At 43.4% G+C, this 21,224-nt stretch overlaps 1 protein-coding gene across 1 annotated transcript in view; it reads right to left on the bottom strand.

The window, feature by feature from the left end:
* WHRN (whirlin) overlaps nucleotides 1-20,397 on the bottom strand; it is a gene marked incomplete at its 5' end in the record, with an annotated part of 60,702 nt that extends 40,305 nt beyond the window's left edge. Inside the window, one exon of the mRNA XM_081339804.1 lies at nucleotides 19,549-20,397. Within this exon, the coding sequence (XP_081195930.1) occupies nucleotides 19,549-20,397 (849 nt within the window). The remainder of the gene's footprint in view (nucleotides 1-19,548) is intronic.
* Nucleotides 20,398-21,224: the final 827 nt, after the last annotated feature.

Here is a 21,224-nt window from a genome sequence, read left to right as displayed (position 1 = left end):
ATGGAACAGAATATAGAATGGAATGGAATGGAATGGAATGGAATGGAATAGAATAGAATAGAATAGAATAGAATAGAATAGAATAGAATAGAATAGAATAGAATAGAATAGAATAGAATAGAATAGAATAAAATAGAATAGAATAGAATAGAAAATAGAATAGAATTAAGGAAATAGAATAGAATAGAATAGAATAGAATAGAATAGAATAGAATAGAATAGAATAGAATAGAATAGAATAGAATAGAAAATATGGAATGGAATGGAATAGAATAGAATAGAATAGAATAGAATAGAATAGAATAGAATAGAATAGAATAGAATAGAATAGAATAGAATAGAATAGAATATGGAATGGAACAGAATATAGAATGGAATGGAATGGAATGGAATGGAATGGAATGGAATGACACAGAATATAGAATAGAATAGAATAGAATAGAATAGAATAGAATAGAATAGAATAGAATAGAATAGAATAGAATAGAATAGAATAGAAAATATGGAATGGAATGGAATGGAATGGAATGGAATAGAATAGAATAGAATAGAATAGAATAGAATAGAATAGAATAGAATAGAATAGAATAGAATAGAATAGAATAGAATAGAATAGAATAGAATATGGAATGGAACAGAATATAGAATGGAATGGAATGGAATGGAATGGAATAGAATAGAATAGAATAGAATAGAATAGAATAGAATAGAATAGAATAGAATAGAATAGAATAGAATAGAATAGAATAGAATAGAATAGGAATAGAATAGAATAGAATAGAATAGAATAGAATAGAATAGAATAGAATAGAATAGAATAGAATAGAATAGAATAGAATAGAATAGAATAGAATAGAATAGAATAGAATAGAATAGAAGAATAGAAAATAGAATAGAATTAAGGAAATAGAATAGAATAGAATAGAATAGAATAGAATAGAATAGAATAGAATAGAATAGAATAGAATAGAATAGAATAGAATAGAATAGAAAATATGGAATGGAATGGAATGGAATGGAATGGAATAGAATAGAATAGAATAGAATAGAAAATAGAATAGAATAGAATAGAATAGAATAGAATAGAATAGAATAGAATAGAATAGAATAGAATATGGAATGGAACAGAATATAGAATGGAATGGAATGGAATGGAATGGAATGGAATGGAATGGAATAGAATAGAATAGAATAGAATACTGTAGAATAGAATAGAATAGAATAGAATAGAATAGAATAGAATAGAATAGAATAGAATAGAATAGAATAGAATAGAATAGAATAGAATAGGAATAGAATAGAATAGAATAGAATAGAATAGAATAGAATAGAATAGAATAGAAAATAGAATAGAATTAAGGAAATAGAATAGAATAGAATAGAATAGAATAGAATAGAATAGAATAGAATAGAATAGAATAGAATAGAATAGAATAGAATAGAATAGAATATCTTTATTGTCATTGTGTATCTCACAACAGAATTATGTACTCACAATGAAATTAAGTTTAATTTAATTTAATTTAATTAATTTAATTACGCTTCTGCTTGAGCAGGGGCTTGGACTAGAAGATCTCCAAGGTCCCTTCCAACACTGTTGAACTGCGGGATCTAATAAATAAACAAATTTCAGTAGCAAGGTCTTTTTCACCAGAATCCTCCCCTCCGCCAAAAGCAAGAAATCAATTTTTTTTTACATAATATAATTATTGTCTTATTTGGTTTGGTAACTGCTGGCTCTCACAGCTTCACACCACCAAATATTGTCATTTTCAAACAAGGCACGGCTCGAAATGACCATCTGATTGACCAGAAAAATCTCTTCCCCTGCAGTAAACGGAAAAAAGAGCCAGGCTGTTTTTCGAACCACAAAATCCACCACCAGCAAAAGGACAGCCAAAGTTTTGCCCTCAGAAAAGAAATATGGCAATTAAGAGATAATGTCTAAATCAGAGGCGGGATTCCAACAGGCCGTAGATTTATAAGAAGCCATCGAAGTTGCACCTGGTTAATTTGAAGCCCATTTTTTTTAATCGAACGGGCTATAAATTCAATTGTCCTCCTGTTTTATGGCAGATAAAAGTTTCATTTTGCTCTGCTCAGGGATCTAAATCAGGTGGCTGTCAGGTCAGAGAGCCGTTTAGAGTTTTAAGTGGATCAAAGATAAAAGAGACGAGTGTTCGCTTGAGCAGGGATAAAGAAACTATTATATTCCACATGGGGCACAACGTTCTGCAAACTACAAGTAGAAGGGAATATTTGCAGCTCAAGGCTGAGCGGTGGGATCTTTGGTGCTGTCTGAACTTGATGGTGTTCTTACTGGTGTTTCATTACCCAACTAGGTAGCATCATCAGTGCTAGAAGAAAGTGGGGTTATCTTGTTCTTATATAGTTGAGAACCAGCAAGAACAGTCCTCCTCCTCCCACACCCCACTCCCTTGAATTACTGATGATGTTTCCTAGTTGGGTATTGAAATGTCTTCTAGAAAACCACCAAGGTCAAAAGCACTAAGGACCACACAGTCCTCCTCCTCCTCCTCCTCCTCCTCCTCCTCCTCCTCCTCCTCCTCCTCTCCGCAAACTCCCCTGTCTTCTAACACTGATGGTGTTACCTACTTGAGTATTGAAATGTCTGCAAGAAAACCACCAAGCTCAGAAAGCACCAAGGTTCCCACAGTCCTCCTCCTCCTCCTCCTCCTCCTCCTCCTCCTCCTCTCTGCAAACTCCCCTGTCTTCTAACACTGATGGTGTTACCTACTTGAGTATTGAAATGTCTGCAAGAAAACCACCAAATTCAGAAAGCACCAAGGTTCCCACAGTCCTCCTCCTCCTCCTCCTCCTCCTCCTCCTCCTCCTCCTCCTCCTCTCTGCAAACTCTCCTGTCTTCTAACACTGATGGTGTTACCTACTTGAGTATTGAAATGTCTGCAAGAAAACCACCAAACTCAGAAAGCACCAAGGTCCCTCTCCTCTTCTCCATCTCTCTCCTCTCTCTGTCTCTCTCTCTTCAAACCTCCCTTGTAGCTCTGATGATGTTACCTAGTTGGGTATTGAAATGTCTGCAAGAAAACCACCAAGCTCAGAAAGCACCAAGGTTCCCACAGTCCTCCTCCTCCTCCTCCTCCTCCTCCTCCTCCTCCTCCTCCTCTCCGCAAACTCCAGTGCCTTCTAACACTGTTGATGTTACCTAGTTGGGTAATGAAAGGTCTGCAAGAAAACCACCCAGCTCAGAAACCACCCAGGACCCCATAGTTCTACAAATTCCCATTGCTCCTGTTGACTGAAGATGATAAGGACGGGAGACTAGAAAAAGTGGAAGAGTGGAAAACTCTCTGCTTTCCGGCTGGCCCGTACGAATAAATCTGAGTCGCAGTTCCTGGATCTGCGTTCAGCCAGCCGCTGAACCTGTGAAATGTCACCCATCCTTTCTCTTTTTTCTAACCTCAGCAAATCCCAGATTGAGGGAACTCTGAGGTCTTGAGCCTGTTGCAGGATGAACTGAGTATCCGTGGAAGGTCCTCTTTGAAGAAGAGATTGACTCCCTCTTCTTTGGGGCTGTTGTGATTCAGGGTCAGCCTGTGGGTTCGGCAGTTGGGTCAGATGAATCAGAGGAGGAGGGGGGTGTTGAAGACCTTGCTGAGGGGGTTGAAGATCTTGCTGATGATAGCCCTCAGGCAGGCCCCTCCCACTTGGTCACCATGGAGACCCAGCTGTGTGAGCCTGACAGTGTGGATGAAGATGACCCACAGCTGGCCCTGTTCAAGGACGCCCGACGCAGGAGGCAGTCAACTAGGAGTAAACAGAGGAAGGCTGTGGGGCTTCTCGGAAGGAGGCAGAGAGAGGCCACGCCCTGAACTCTTTATAAAGGGAATGTTTGGGGAGGGCTGGTTTGCTGAAAGCAACCGCTCAGATAGTGTTTCAAAGCTCCTGAATCTTGGTTCGAGTCTTGTTTGTTTTTTGTAGTAATAAATTTGGCAGAAGTCATTCCAGCCTCTTGCCGTTTATAAAGGGGTTGCCTTTTCTGCAGGGCCGGTAGCAGGCTGGTACAGAACAGGGGCCACCCCTGAGATAGTGGAACACAATGCTCTCTTTTTCTTGCCAAAGCCTTTCTCAAACCCCCAAACCAACTAACGATGCATTTTTATCTTTTCGGTAACTGCAAACCTATGATCTAGGTCACTTCTTTCCCTTCCCATTCCAGGTTTCCTAACGGATCTGTTTTCTTTTCTTTTTTCTTTTCTTTTTTTTGGTTTGTGCTCTTCAGATCTCTACCTCCTTAGGATCTTCCCCCCCCCCCGACTAATACTGTAGTTTCTTTATTCCACAAATAAATCTATAACCACGAAGCCCAGGATGTGTTTCTGGGCTTAGTTTGACTGCTAGCTCTTATTCTTCCTACCGCACGGAACCAGCCTCTTAGCAAAACAAGCAATTTAGTCCAATGAACTCGGTGTAGTTTCCCTACGGCCTGGACATCGATCCGGTTGTGGAATGAATATTGATCTGCACCGCTTCTTCACGCTCACATTCCTCAGGAAGAAAAGAAATCTGCTTCGTTCCGTCAACAAACCCACCAAGAGTTGCTTGGAAAAAGCAAGCTGAGCACCCTAAAGCAAAGGTCCACAACCTTTTGGACACCAGGGCGGAGAGAGGTTTTTCCACGGTGGCTTTGTGTGCTGTCTGCCTCTCACGGATGGGGCTTTGCTTGTTTGTGCGGGCCGGTTGCTGGCATGCCATGGACCGGTACCGGTCCACTGACCGGGGGTTGGGGAACCTCTGCCCTGAAGCATCACAGCAACCGGCTTGTTCAGCTTTATGTTGCATACATGTAGACAGTCTGGCAGAGCATCCGAAATCAACCTGATGGATGGAAACAGAAGAGTAGAGTGGGGAGGGACCTTGGAGGTCTTCTAGTCCAACCCCCTGCTCAGCCAAAGAAACCCTCTACCATTTCAGACAAATGTTTGTCCCATCTCTTCTTGACAACCTCCAGTGACTGAGCATCCGTAACTTCTGGAGGCAACTTCCATTCCACTGACGGATTGTTCTCACTTCCAGCAAATATTCTCCCGATTTCTAGGTTGGTTCTCTCCTCGATTGGTTTCCACCCATTGCTTCTGGGAAATATATCAAAACGCAGCTCTCCTCAACCATTACCAGCCCCGGATTGCTGGCTGGTGAAAACCGGAGTTGTTTCCCTCTAATTCTGCTCTATCAAAGCTGATAGTTTCATTTATTCCCTTGCAGGAAGGATTAGCCACACATCATCACCAAAAGTGAAGGAAGGGCCCATGCCAGGAAAATTTTTAAAAACACCACTTGAAATCCTTTAACCGTCTAAGGATAGCATTCACAATCCTGGCCAAGATGCTGCTGGGATAGCTAAGCTCTTAAAGCGTTCCTAAAGGACACCCCCCTCCCCTACATACGAACTTCAAACGGTGGCTAAACAAATGGCTCTAAGTCGAGGTTACAAGTCTGCTTCTCCTAGGTTTATATTTTTATATTTATATTTTATATTTATATCCCGCCGTTCTCCGAAGACTCAGGGCGGCTTACAATCTAAGAAGCACAAATCAATGTGCTTAGCAATGGCCTTCATTCTATGTATACGCCTGCTTTATTAGGGCTTTCGGGGGGCCCGCCCAAGCGGCATTATTACAAAGTCAGCTTAATTGCCCCCAACAATCTGGGTCCTCATTTTACCTACCTCGGAAGGATGGAAGGCTGAGTCAACCTTGAGCCTGGTGGGACTCGAACCTGCACTAATTGCAGGCAGCTGGTGTTACTTAAGGAGGCATTAGCCCACTGCTCCACCAAGGATCCTCCACCAAGGATTTGCCATAATCAAGGAGAGAAGCAACCTCAAACTAAGGAGGAATTTCCTGACAGTGACAGTGAGAACAATTGATCAGTGGAACGGCTTGCCTCCAGAAGTTGTGGGTGCTCCAACACTGGAGGTTTCTAAGAAGAGATTGGACAGCCATTGGTCTGAAATGGTGTAGTGTTTCCTGCCTGAGCAGGGGGTTGGACTAGAAGACCTTCAAGATCCCTTCCAACTCTGTTATTCCATTCCATTCCATTCTGTAATTCCATTCCATTCCATTCCATTCCATTCCATTCCATTCCATTCCATTCCATTCCTTATTCTATTCTATTCTATTCTATTCTATTCTATTCTATTCTATTCTATTCTATTCTATTCTATTCTATTCTATTCTATTCTATTCTATTCTATTCTATTCTATTCTATTCTATTCTATTCTATTCTACATTCCATATTCCATATTCCATATTCCATATTCCATATTCCATATTCCATTCCATTCCTATTCCTATTTCATATTCTATTCTATTCTATAGGAAATTTGCAGAACTTGACTTCCAACATGGTCTTCCGGTCTCTGGACTGATCCTGGAAGTCAGTAGGATCATCCCTCGCATTGATCTGGAATTCTTCTTCCAACAGGCTGACAGCAGCTGGTGGATTTTGCCAAAGGTCACTTCATTTATTTTATTTTATTTATTTATTTTAATTCCATTTTATATCCCGCCCTTCTCCGAAGACTCAGGGCGGCTTACAAGCTTAGCAGTAGCCTTCATTCTATGTATATGCCTGCTTATTAGGGCTTTCACACACACCCCAAGCGGCATTATTGCAAAGTCAGCTTAATTGCCCCCAACCATCTGGGTCCTCATTTTACCTACCTCGGAAGGATGGAAGGCTGAGTCAACCTTCATCCCTCAGCCAAAGGAACATTACAATAATTACGGGGAGATTTGATTTTGAAAAGAGAGGGAGAGAGAGAGAGAGAGAGAGAGAGAGAGATGTTGACTTGGCGGAACCAGCCTATGAGATGAACGTTCCAAAAGAACATTGCTGAACAAACGTGCTTTGAGAAGAAAGACGACAGAAATAACAGCAGAAACAGCTCCAAGTGGTGAAGAGCCCATGGCGCCAATCTCTTCACATGCAGTTGCTGCAAAGGATGCAAAACAACCGGCAAAATTAAGAACATGAAGGTTCTTCTTCAAATACTTTTTTACTTGTGTGTTTTTTTTCTAGAAGCAGTTGTCTTCTCCAAAATCTCTCTTCAATAACAGAATAACAGAGTTGGAAGAGACTGCAGGTCACCCTCTTTCTGCAAATGGCCAAACCTTGGCATTTGGGGAGAAGAAGACGGGATCTTGCCCAACGGTATGGAAAGGATGAAGAGGGGTAGACTTTTGTCAGTCAGAGCAGAGCTATCGGTGGGGTCCTTGGTGCTCTCTGAGCTTGGTGTTTTTCTTGCAGATGTTTCATTACCCAAGTTGGTAACATCCTCAGTGCTAGAAGGGAGCAATGATTCCTCTTATTAGCATCACTCCTTCTTTTATTGACAATGTTACCTAGTTGGGTAATGAAACATCTGCAGGAAAACCACCAAGCACAGAGAGCACCAAGAAACCCACAGCCGTCCTCCTCCTCCTCCTCCTCCTCCTCCTCCTCCTCCTCCTCTCCAGAAATTCTCCTAGCACTGATGATGTTCCCTAGTTGGTAATGAAACATCTGCAAGAAAACCACCTAGCACCAAGGACCCCACAGTCCTCCTCCTCCTCCTCCTCCTCCTCTCTGTAACCCTCAACCCCTTCTAGCACTGATGACATTACCTAGTTGGATAATGAAACGTCTGCAAGAAATCAACCAAGCTCAGAGAGCACCCAGAAACCCACAGTTCAACCCTGAGCTATAAATATTCCCTTCTAACAGAACGATCTGGCTTGAACTCAAGCCTTCCCTTTGGGAAGATGTCTCTTGAGGTTCATTCTTGGGATACTATTATAGATGGGATGTTTACACCACGTACTTCAAGTGGTCACCCCTCTCCCCCGCCACTCATTCGCCTTCCTTGCCATTAGTTGATTGATCCAAGCTGATCGATGCCCTGTCTTTTTGTTCTGATGGGTGCTCGAGGCCGCCAGCAGCATTTCAGACAAAGGCAGAATATAAAAGGTTTGTCAGTGAGACTAAAATTAAGAATCGATACTTAGCCAAGGAGCTCCACTTTTAGAAACGTGGAGAGAAAGAGTCTGCAATGCAATTCCCAAAGGGGACTTTTAATAGCTTGGGACCAAAGCAGAAGAAGCCCATTTTATAATAACAACAGAATAACAGAGTTGGCAGGGACCTTGGAGGTCTTCTAGTCCAGCCCCCCCTCCCCTCAAGCAGGAGAACCTACACCATCTCAGACAAGTGACTTTCCAGTCTGTTCTTAAAAACCTCCAGCGATGGAGCGCCCACAATTTCTGGAGGCAAGCTGTTCCACTGGTTAATTGTCCTCACTGTTAGGAAGTTTCTCCTTAATTCCAGGTTGCTTCTCTCCTTGATTAGTTCCCATCCTTTGCTTCTTGCCTTGCCTGGTGATCCTTTGGAGAATAATTTGGGTCGGTCCCTCAAATTTCTGGGGGTGAACCTCCGAACTGGAAGAGCAAATTCCTGCTATTCTTAATAACTAGCCAGCTCTATAATAAGGGAGGCAGGTCCCGTGGAGAATCAGTTCTGAAAGAGTTTCAGGCTTGTAAAGGTCACCACCTAGTCCTCTAATTTGCCACTATTGCAAACCTTCAATTCAGCCTGAGAAGCAACTGGCAACCAGGAAAAGATTTTACAATTCAGGCATCGTATAATCCCCCGTACACTCCGGTGGTTAAGTGCTTAGCAGTTACATTTTGCTCAGTTGCAACTGCTGGGAACTTTTTCAAGGATAACCTCATGCAGGGCCCTTTTTAAAAAAAAAAAGGAAAAAGAAAAAAAAATCAGCTGTTCGATTCATTTGCTTGAATAAATGCCCCTGAGCTGTCACTCTTAGCATTGTTTAAAATGCCAAAGGGTTTAACTGGGTTGCAGAGCAGAGACTCCATTCAAAGAAAGTTCCAGATTTAATTTGCAGCATTGTCCAGGCAGGTTCGGTCGTGAGGTTTTAAGTGACGGGGAAATGAGCCGTAAAAAGCAAAAGTACATCTTTATTTTTATTGCTGATGAAAAGCAAAGCAATCTGGATAGGTTTTTTTTTTTGAGACTGAGGAATGGTGACCTCAAGATGTTTATCCACCCCACTGTCAGAATGAACCACGGAGGCTGCCTCCCCCCCCCTTTTTTTTTAAAAAAAAAATTGTTTTGGCTGTTTCCATTAAAAGAGGCATTTATCACATCGATTGGCGAGCAGAGTTAAATCAGAGTTCAGAATATGTAAGCAGATTCTCCAGGTTCAGCGGGTGTGAAATACAACTTTCATACCTTGTAGCAGTAATTTCCCACCCCCCGGGGCTAGAATACACGGTTGGTGGATGAGAAAAGCACACCTTGTTACAGATGTCGACTAAGTCAAAGTCAACCAAACCTAAAGGTGACTTAGCCTCAGGTCTCCATCCAACCTGTGGATCAGAGCTGCCCAACCTTGGAGACTTCAAGACTTGTGGACTGCAACTCCCAGAATTCCACAGCCAATGTGAAATTTGAAGTCCATGGATCTTAAAGCTACCAAGGTTGGATAGAGATGTGTTTGTTTGTTTTTTCCCCAATGATGAGATCTTGACCAATGACTTCATCTTACAATGGAGGCTCATGCAAGGCCAACCCTGTTCTTATGCCAATAATTCTTGAGACACTGGAGATTTGCCTAAGAGATGGAGATAGCTTCCTAGTGCTAGGCTGGCGCTTTTTCCCAATTTGAATATTCTTGGGGAAGGCAACCTTCTCAGTTTGAGAGTGATTTAGCGAGGTCCTCTTTTCCTGCACCCCATATATATATATATATATATATATATATATATATATATATATATATATATATATATATATATATATATATATATATATATATATATATATATATATATATATATATATATATATATATATATATATATATATATATATATATATATATATATATATATATATATATATATATATATATATATATATATATATATATTAGTTCTAAGCAAGGGGCACCAAAGACCAGAACAATTATTTTTCTTCTTCTTCTTCTTCTTCTTCTTCTTCTTCTTCTTCTTCTTCTTCTTCTTTCAAAGAAAAGCCTGAATGGTTCTCCAAAACTGGTTTGGGTCAGTGTCCTTGATCCACCTTGATGCTGCGTCATGGCCTTCCTCCCCCTTGGCAATAATATTCCTTGACGCCAGTTCTTCGATGTAGTTCTGTAGCTAATCCCAGCCAATTGGAAGGCACAGAATAAATGTGATGATTTTGCAGTGCTATGCGACCAATTGGGAAAGTATCAGAGAGGGAAAACATAGCAGATGGAGACTGTAGGATAATAATTCTTGGACCGTATTTCTCCTGGGCCTGATTTAGTAAGCATGTTTGTCCACTTCTGGAGCATCCTTTTAACAAACGGCTGATTTGGGGAGGAAGGTTTTTGAAACTGCCTGTATATCTTGTAGAAAAGCTATCTTGGCAAGCCCTCAAACTGCCTGTTTTTGGTTAAGCTTTCAGGTTTAAACACCCAGGTCTATTTCTTTTTTTTTAGGGCATCTGGATACTTGAAAAACACGGCCAAGGAAACTCAGGTAAAACAAGCACTGCAGAGTTCCTCGCTGCAGCCCTCTGTAGCAAAGATCTTGCATTCTAGTCTCACGTGCAATCGTGCAATGGCATAGATTTAGGCTGGAAGACTTGAGCAAATGACTCTCCAGCAGCAGGGGGGAAGCTTATTCCAAAGGATGGGAGAAGGTCCTGTCACTTAAACATGGAGATTAGAGCAGACAGACAGACAGACATAAAGAATGGGTAGAGAGATGGATGGATGGATGACAGATAAATAGACAGATACAATAGACAGACAGACAGACAGACAGACAGACAGACAGACAGACAGACAGACAGATAGATGATAGATAGATAGATAGATAGATAGATAGATAGATAGATAGATAGATAGATAGATAGATAGATAGATAGATGGATGGATGGATGGATGGATGGATGGATGGATGGATAGATAGATAGATAGATAGATAGATAGATAGATAGATAGATAGATAGACAGACAGACAGATAGACAGATAGATACAAACAGACAGACAGATAGAGAGACAGGCAGGCAGGCAGACAGACATAGAGAATGGATAGAGAGAAGGATGAATGGATGATAGATAGACAGACAGACACACAGATAGATACTATAGATAAATACAAAAGATAGATAGATAGATAGATGATAGATAGATAGATAGATAGATAGATAGATAGATAGATAGATAGATAGACAGACAGACAGACAGGGTAGAGAGGTGGATGGATGAAAGGATGGATGGATTTAGACAGACAGACAGATAGATAGATGGCAGGCAGGCAGAGAGAGAGAGAGACAGATAGAGACAGACAGACGAGAATGGACTCCTTGAAAATATGCACCCTTTAAGTAACTCTTCAATTGCAGTGCACAACGTCCAGAATGCAGCAGTGACAATATTCTATAGCAAAGTGCTTAAGCATGTTGGATGTTTGCTTTATTATTTTTTTAAAAGCTATATTTGGTGTAGTCTATCTGCAAAGGCTGCCTTCAAGTATGTTGCAATGCTTGTTGAAATTTCAGAGGGTTGGAAATCAGGGCAGGAAACCCAACAAGGTTCAACACTGATCAAAGCCGACGTTTAAGAACCATGATATCTTCATTAAGAGGAAAGCAGAATTGTGCATGCAAATGAATCCCCTTGATAGAGGTGTAGTAAATTTGCATAATTAGTGCTAATAAATCCAGCTCTCCTTGAGGAAGATGTTGATTTTTTTTTAAAGCGGCAGAATAAATGCATTGCTGGGAATATAGATAATAGATCATTTATAGAAAGATAGATAGATAAATATAAACAGAACAATTAATCAGTGGAACAACAATAAATAAATAAATAAATAACCTGCCTCCAGAAGTTGTAGGTGCTCCATCACTGGAGATTTTCAAGAAGAGACTGGACAGCCATTTGTCCAGAATGGTATAGTTTCCTGCTTGAGCAGGGGGTTGGACTAGAAGACCTCCAAGGTCCCTTCCGACTCTGTTATTCTGATATTCTTCATCCCAACTAATGATGCATCACCCGGGCTTATTAATTTTGGCCACCACCTCGGCGAGCAAGAAAAGTCTTATTTGCGCCTTATTGGATGCAAAAGGAAATTAGAAAAAGGACTTTCAAAAAAACCCCACACTTAGCGGAAGTAGAATTAGCTTGATATTGACTTCAAGAAATCCGATTAAATAAGAAGCTAGATAGCGCAGCTCTTTCGAATATTTGGCGTACAACAGAGATGATTTATGCAGCCCATAATAAGACAGCCTTTAACCTCATGAGATCATCCCATATGAATTGGGATGTCAAGAGCCAATCAGTGGGGCTGGGTGGTGAACTGCGTTTATTCCAACAAGCCACCATTGACTGAGTTGGTTTAACATGATGGAGTACAATTCATGGTTTACGAACGACAAAGGCTGGGCTTGCACAAAATGCCAAACCCAACAAACCAAGTAAAGGGTTCCTTTAACATGTGAACTCAACTACGGAGTAGAGCAAGGGTCTTCCAACTTGGCCCTTTTATGACTTGTGGGCTTCAACTCCCAGAATTCCTCAGCTAAGGCACGCTGGCTGAGGAATTCTGGGAGTTGAAGTCCACAAGTCATAAATGGGCCAAGTTGGAAGACCCTTGGAGTAGAGGCTGGATGGAATGGCCCCCAACTACACCAATTTATCTGAAGAAAGATATATTTGGCTCCCTTCTAAGTCTTCTGTTGAACATCTTCTCAAGTTCTGCCATTGTAACAGCGAGAAAACTGTCTCTTTAATGCGCTGCATAATTTTATAAACCGTTAATGATATATTATCTCCCTTTTTAAAGCAGCTGTCCATTTTTAATTTTTTTTAATACAACTGTTTTAACAAGACTGGGAATAAATTGGATTAAAACTGAGGACTTTTATGGCTTCTTTTCAAGGACAATTTCTGAATTGTGAAGCTTATTCTAACATTTACATCTGTTTCTTCCACTGGGAGCTGTAGAATGTTCCAATAATGTCTCACTGGATAGATAGATAGATAGATAGATAGATAGATAGATAGATAGATAGATAGATAGATAGATAGATCAATTATTTTACTCTGTTTTATGGTTTTGAAAAATAAACTATCAGGGTTCTCTTCAGAAAATAGTATTTTAAAAAGATATAAAAAGAAACCAATTCATCATCACCTTTTTCAGTTCAATTGATTGACATTAAAGAGAAGGAAGGAAGACATGAAGGAAGGAGAGAGAGATGAGAGGAGAAAGAGATGAAGGGAGGGAAGGAGGGAGGGAGGGAAGGGAAGGAAGGAAGGAGATGGGAATGGGAAGGCAGGAAGGAGATGGAATAAAAATGAAGGAAGGGAGGGAGGGAGGGAAGGAAGGAAGGAAGGAAGGAAGGAAGGAAGGAGATGGAATAAAAATGAAGGGAGGGAGGGAGGGAAGGAAGGAAGGAAGGAAGGAAATGGAATAAAAATGAAGGAAGGAAGGAAGGAAGGAAGGAAGGAAGGAAGGAAGGAAGGAGATGGGAAGGGGAAGGGGAAGGGGGGGAAGGAAGGAAGGAAATGGAATAATAATGAAGGGAGGGAGGGAGGGAGGGAGGGAGGAAATATTTGCAAACTTCATGTGAGATGGGACTTAGCTACAGTAAGTGGCAATTTTAGACAATCTTTGATCTTGTAAACCAGATATTGACCCGATTAATACTGGAGATCACCAGAAAGATCTATTGGCTATGGGCCAAGTTGAGAAGTAAGAGGGGGGGAAAAGAGAGAACATACTGGGGGGCAAAAAGATAAACCAATTTCACTCGTTGCAAAGAAAACTACTAGGGGACATGCTTCCTAATCCACCAGGATTTGAACTCAGTTCAAAGGTATCTATACTTTCCATCAATTAACAAGGACAAGAAACTTTTGATGACGCAGAACCATCTGTACCGAAATCCTCGTTCTATCTCAGAAAGGTCTGGCACGCCAGAGAAATTTGAACGAAGGGTCAGGAAATTTTTAATAACAATTTCTCCCTCCCTCCAAAAAAAATAAAGAAAGAAAGAAAAAGAAAGAAAATTAAAAAAAATTAAAAAAATAGTCCCCGAGCCGATTTAATTACTTAGCAAGAACTGGATGAAAGAACATATGCTCTGCGATTTGCCGATCGGGCTTGCCAAATATTTCACATAAACGTTAATTGGCAAAAATCCCACACTACGGAGGGGGGGGGAAAAAAGCAAATGTAATTAGGGCTAGGTTAGCACCCAGCGAAGTTGGGCCTGGAAATGTGAGAACAAATTGCTCAATATTATCCTGAGAAACGAGTTCGTGCGTCTTTCCATCGCACACGGCAATCCATCACTCCTTGTGTGTTTTTTTTTCCTTTTTTTTTCTCTTGCTGTTGGGGAAGGAGATTTTAATACCAGCGTTGCTGCAAAAGGCGGCTTTCTTCCTAGTAAACATCCTGTTTTGTCTCTTGAGATAACCCAAATTGCTTGGCTCACTCAGAATTAATACTTCAATCAGTTCTCTACATCTTACCGAGGAAGAAACCGTTCACTTTGCTTCACACGTTCGAAAGCAATTTGCTTGAGCAACCAGCTACGTTGGTACGGTACGGACGCTCCTCGACTTACAATGGCTTGTTTAGTGACTGTTCAAGGTTACAAAGGCACTGAAAAAAGAGACTCGTGACCGTTTTTCACACTTACGACCCTTGCAGTCTCCCCACGGTCACGGCTTGCCAACTTATCAACTGCCGTGATCCGCTTAACAATTGAGGCAAGAAAGGTTGTAAAAATAGAGCAAGGCTCACTTAAGCAACGTCTCACTCAACAACAGAAATTTTGGGCTCGACTGTGGCCATAAATAGAGGACAAACCTGTGTTATAAAGTCAGGTCAACAGTGGAGAATTCTGATTTCTTTCAATGTAGATTCTGCCCCCCTTTCCTTCCTTGCAGTTTTGATCTGGACACAGTGTGTCTGTGGAACTAACTGTTTCCTCTCTACCAGCAAAGAGTGGCAGGTGGGCAGAGGGTTGGACTAGAAGACCTTCGGTGTTCCTTTCACGCCTATGACTTTGTGATTTTTGTTGGGCTCTGCATTTCTTCCTCAAAGCTTTACATTTGGCCAAAATTTGACATACCCACTAAAGTCGGCTGGGTTTGACCGACCCGCCCAAATTGATCGGATTCACACAACATAAGAGCCTTGGTGGAGCAGTGGGCTAATGCCTCCTTAAGTAACACCAGCTGCCTGCAATTAGTGCAGGTTCGAGTCCCACCAGGCTCAAGGTTGACTCAGCCTTCCATCCTTCCCAGGTAGGTAAAATGAGGACCCAGATTGTTGGGGGCAATAAGCTGACTTTGTAATAATGCCGCTTGGGGTGTGTGTGTGTGAAAGCCCTAATAAGCAGGCATATACATAGAATGAAGGCTACTGCTAAGCTTGTAAGCCGCCCTGAGTCTTCGGAGAAGGGCGGGATATAAATGGAATTAAAATAAATAAATAAATAAATACTGGATTCTCTCTGCCACACACACACACACACACACACACACACACACCCCTATACATGTATGTTCCTCACCACGCCTGGTTTGCTTAGTTGTAATGGGGTGAAAAAGTCCCTTGGTTGCCCTTTTTCGGAAGGAAAATTTAATAATCTTTCATTGAGATCTGCTCTCTGGGCTTCAGGCTATTTTCCTAGACTGACAAGTAGATTTCAAGGGAAAAGTAAAACTTAGGAGGGTGAGACTTAGAAGATGCACAGAACACTTGGTTAGTCGTAATTTTGGGGAGTCTTGCAGAAATGGTCAACGGTATTAAGTATCTGGGGGTGCTAACTTAACAATGTGAGTTGGTCTTTCCACACGATATCCTCAGTGAAAGCGTGCAAACCAGCATCTGCCTTTCCTGCGTCGAACGAGGAGATCACATTTTTCTCCTTCTGTCCTGGTCACTTTTTAAGGAGGCACAATTGAGAGCATCTGAACCAGCAGCACCCCTGTCTGGTTTGGTGGTAGCAGAGCCTCAGATGGAAGGCCCAGTACTGGTTTTCAGCTGGTTCGCACTAGTTCGGCAGAACCGATAGCTAATTTTTTGTTGCCCAGGCCCAGAATGGACTTTCGGAAGTGGCATCCACACAGAGAACCGGTTGATCACCTATTTGAATCCCACCACTGACCAGAAGGTCCATACAGAGAGTGGTGAGGACAGCTGAGAAAATTATAAGAAGCTTGTTTCCCGTGATCTGGGATACTGCTTACAAGCGTTTATATGTGCTTAGAGCTCGGAGCATTGTTAGAGATCCCCCCCCCACACACACACCAGTTTACGGTCTGTTCCTGTTGCTTCCCTCTGGGAGGAGGTTTCAAAGTATCTATAGCAAGACTACACAATTCTGTAACAGCTTTGTTCCCCATGCCATCCGTCTGGCAAACTCACAGTGTTCCTTTTTCTCGCCGTGGACATGCATACATCCGTACTAGACTGTGTTGTGCCTCTGTGTCATAGAATATAGGTGGGTACATGCAATATTTATTTATTTTTTGGCCATATTTATATAGCGTATGATCTTGCAACAAAGGGTAAAGGACATTGCGAGGCAGGCAGACTTAGGGACAGCTCCGCTGTTCCTGGCTTCAAACTCTCTTAGATATGATGCTTACTCCCGCCAGTTATCTTAGCCAGTTGGAGCCAGCAAAGCACGGGAAAGCATTTTTGCTCTCATGGTGCCATGCGCTTCCATCGGCCGTCCTGCATGGCAAGTATAAAAAAGATACCATTGACTGAAAGACTCTGGTCCTGTGGCTGAGGAGAGGTGGACACCATTGGACACGTACTCCTTCGATGCTCTTTCTATAGAAATATTCAAAAAACTATATCCTCACAATAATCTATAGGTATCCTGGCTGTTCTGACACTAAATAATAATAATAATAATAATAATAATAATAATAATAATAATAATAATAATAATAATAATAATAATAATAATAATAATAATAATAATAATAATGATGTTGGAAGGGACCTTGAAGGTCATCTAGTCCAACCCCCTGCTAAGGCAGGAAATCCTATACCATTTCAGACAAATGGCTGTCCAGTCTCTTCTTAAAAACCTCCAGTGTTGGAGCATTCACCACTTCTGGAGGCAGGTTGTTCCATTGGTTAATTGTTCTAACCATCAGGAAGTTTCTCCTTAGTTCTAGGTTGCTTCTCTCCTTGACTAGTTTCCATCCGTTGCTTCTTGTCCTGCTTTCGGGTGCTTTGGATAATAGCTTGACTTCCTCTTCTTTGGGGGAGCCCCTGAGATACTGGAGCACTGCTATCCTGTCACTCCTCGCCCTTCTCTTCATTAAACTAGACATCCCCAATTCCAGCAACCGTTCCCTATATGTTTTAGCCTCCAGTCCCCCAATCATCTTTGTTGCTCTTCTCTGTACCCTTTCTAGAGTCTCAACATCTTTTTTACATCGTGGTAACCAAAACTGGATGCCGTATTCCAGGTGTGGCCTTACCAAGGCATTGTAAAGTGGTATTAGTACTTCACATGATCTTGATTCTATCCCTCTGTTAATGCAGCCTAGCACTGTGTTGGCTTTTTTGGCAGCTGCAGCACACTGCTGGCTCATATTTAAGTGATTGTCCACTAGGACTCCGAGATCCCTCTCACAGTTACTACTATCGAGCAAGGTACCACCTATACTATACCTGTGCATTTGATTTTTCCTGCCTAAATGTAGAACCTTACTTTTTCACCATTGAATTTCATTTTGTTAGATAGTGCCCAGTGTTCGAGTCTGTCCAGATCCTCCTGTATCTTAAGCCTATCTTTTGTATCTTAAGCCTATCTATCTTATCTCCAGGGGCTGTTTTTTAAGGGTTAACAGGCTGTGATTACAGCACAGGTGGCTAGATTCTGGGCAGCATCACTGGGGATTCATCAGAAATGTAAATCAGATAAATACTTTTTAGATCTTTTTAATAATCCTTTTAAAATTAATTTTATTACATGTGTTCTTACTCATCATTAAATCATGCCCAGTACATTTTTATATGTGTACATAGGGAAACAGTGTACATTGGAGCTGGTGACCCTTTTGAGAGCTGCAGGCAATGACATTTCATTTTAATGTATGCCGATTAGTAGTGTACGTTTAAAGTGAGAATAAAGTTATTCTAAGTTTGTGCTAGTTTTGCAAGAATCCCTAGGGATTCTGTCACGTTGTATTTGAGCACCCAGAAAAGGATGCATTTGTTCACCATGTCAAGGATGCTGGATTAACATGGCCTTTATAAAAAGGTGTTTCGAATGCACCCTGAGGTGTAACTTTGAAGACATGTTTGCAGTCCCCGGCAACATGCAAAAATGCAAATCCGAAGAAGTGTGAAGAAGCATTTGCTGGAACACATCTACGAACTGCAGAAATGAAAACTGACTCTGCAGTTTTCTTGGTCGGTAAATCTAAGCTCCACATAACGTGTGAAAAGATCTTAACGGGTGGGCAAGGTGGTTTGCCTTCAGCCTCTTTTTACATCTTATCTTTCCGCTCTCCCCATCTTCCCCCAAACCTAAGCTTGCCAGCGTTTTTTTTTAAAGATTAAATTAAACTTACCTGTGCTATTCTCATTGGGTACAACAGTTGCTAATAGTCTGAGTTTCACCCAGACCACTGACCAACACAATTTTAGATTTGTTCCTGAGTCACATCTGATAGAGACATCAAACTTTTCCATTGAGGAAAGTGCCCTAAAAAACCCCAGCACACTGCTCAAATTTACGTCCCAAAATCCAAGAAAATCAAGCTAGCCTCAGTGTTCTGCCTGCCCTTAAGTTAGCTTCAATATCTCCCTGGAAAAATAGATCTTTCATTCAGGTTCCTAACACTGAATTCTCTCAGGCAAGCCAACTTCCAAACAGGACACCATGATTCTTAGCCAATGCTTAGTCAACTAAGTCCACTTCTAGCCAATGCTTAGAGACATCCAGTTAAACCTAACTCGCTTGCGAGAATCTTTGTAGCTCAGGGTTGAAATGAGGGGTCCTTGGTGATCTTTGAGCTTGGTTGCTTTCTTGCAGACCTTTCATCACCCAAAGTAGGGAACATCTCAGGGCTAGCAACTGAGTATGTTTCCTAGTTTGGGAAATGAAACATCTGCAAGGAAAGAACCAAGCTCAGAGAGCACCAAGGATTCTTTCCTTGGTGGACCCTTTGTTGGAGAAAGCAGATCTAACACCTTGGGAGGTTTGGCCCATTCCGTACTTGTCGGCCATCTCCTCTCATTCTGGAGGTTTCTGGGACCTGGAATGGGATAAATTTTGGCCAAGCTCTCCTTAGTCTTAACCACTACGTTTTCTCTGCCACTCTGCTTCGGTTAAGAGAAGGAGAAAAACAATACTTAGAACCAAGGCCAACAACAAAACATGGCAAGTCGGATTGACAAGCATCGGCACAGGGGGAGGTTGATGTCGGCGGCTTCGGGCTGGGCCCCCTCCTCACCTTGACAGCATCCGCATGGGTCACCTTGTCCAGCGGCTTGTCGTTGACCTTCAGGATCCGGTCTCCCACCCGAAGGCCTTCTTTGTCGGCCAAGGAGCCCGGCTCCACCAGGGAGACGTAGATGCCAACGCCGTGCTCGGAGCCTCCTCGGATGCTGAAGCCCAAGCCTTCTTGGGCTTTTTGCCTTTTGAAGGTCACCTGCCTGACCTCTGCTGGAAGGTCCTCCAAGCCAGCGGCAGGCTCCGCGGGAGCTGTCCCGTCCGCGGTGGTGCTGAAGTCTCGCCGGAGCCTGCCGGAGGCCAAAGAGGGAGGCCACAAACGGGCAGCCGGGATGGGAGAGGGAAAGCGGGAGGAGGAGGAGGAGGAAGAGGAGGAGGAGGCAGCGCCGGGCGAAGGGAGGAGGCGGGAAGACCCGGCGCCCTCGTACCCTCCTGGCCCAGCGCTGGGCAAGAAGCCCGCCTTTAAGTAAAGTCCCTCCGAGGTGTACTGGTCGAAGAGGAGCTGGTCCGAGCGAGGGATGACCAGGCGGAGCATAGGCAGCAGCTGCCTCTTCTCCGGACCGTCCAGCAGGACTTTGAGCGTCTGCACCAAGTCGTAGACATTCCGCCGGCAGTGATAGACGTTCAGGCAGTGGATGAACTGCTCGCGCTCGCCTTCGCTCAGCAGCTGGTTGAGCGCCCCGTGAAGCTTCCGCACGTTGGCCGACAGTAGCCGGATGCCGGGTCCGGGTCCCCCGCTCCTGAACCCGGCCTGTCCCGCGGCCCCCTTGCCCGCTCCGTCGAAGGAAGACGAGGAAGAGGCGCTGGAGGCGCGCGAACCCACCGACAGACGGTCCAAGTCTGCGCTCATCGCCTCCGGACAGAGAGAGGGAGAGAGAGACGGATCCTGGGCGGCCGCTGGGGAGCTGGGCATCGGAAGGCAGCCGGACGGCGGGCCGCTCACTCGGGGGGCTCCCTCCTCCTCGCCCCCCTTAGCCGGAAGGGCACGGGAGCCATTGGGGGAAGCGAAGCAGCCGGAGAAGCGAAAGGAGACCCCCGGGATAGGTTGGCGGAGGGACAGGAGCGCTCCGGAGAAAGGCGTAGGCGATCTGGCGCCTGGCCGGCGTCGCTTCTTCCCCTGCGGCGGCGAAAGTCTTGGCTTGCCCTTTGCAAGAAGAGGAGGGGAAGAGAGAAAGGGAGGGAGGGAGGGAGGGAGGGAGAAAAAAGAAGAGAGAGGGAGAGAGAAAGAGAGAAAGGAGGAGAGGGGGAAGGAGGGCGGAAGAGAGAGAGAGGGAGAGAGAGAGGGGTGAAGAGAGAGAGAGAGAGAGGAAAAAGGAGAGGGGAGAGAGAGAGAGAGAGAAAGAGGGGGGAGGGACGGAGAGAGAGGGCGGAAGGGAGGGAGAGAGAAAGAGGGAGGGAGAAGGAGGGAGGGGGAGGGAGGACGGAAGGGGGGGGAGAGAGAGAGAGTTCAGAGCTGGGGGTGGCTCAGGCAGGCGTGGAGGATGGGATCCATGGCTGAGCCGCCTCTCTGCCTTCCGCGGAGCGCCTCCATCTCCAAGCTCCCAACTGCCCGACGCCTCCTGCTTGGCGCACAACTCCAGGTCTCCTAACCGGCTGTTGTGCAAAGGTTCGCCCTGCCTGTTTCCACACACACACACACACACACACCCTCTTCAAACAGTCCGGAGAACCACCGGC

The sequence above is a fragment of the Vipera berus genome (assembly GCF_964194415.1).
Source record: "Vipera berus genome assembly, chromosome: 15".
NCBI lineage: Eukaryota > Metazoa > Chordata > Lepidosauria > Squamata > Viperidae > Vipera > Vipera berus.
This window is presented reverse-complemented; position numbering and strand designations above follow the sequence as displayed.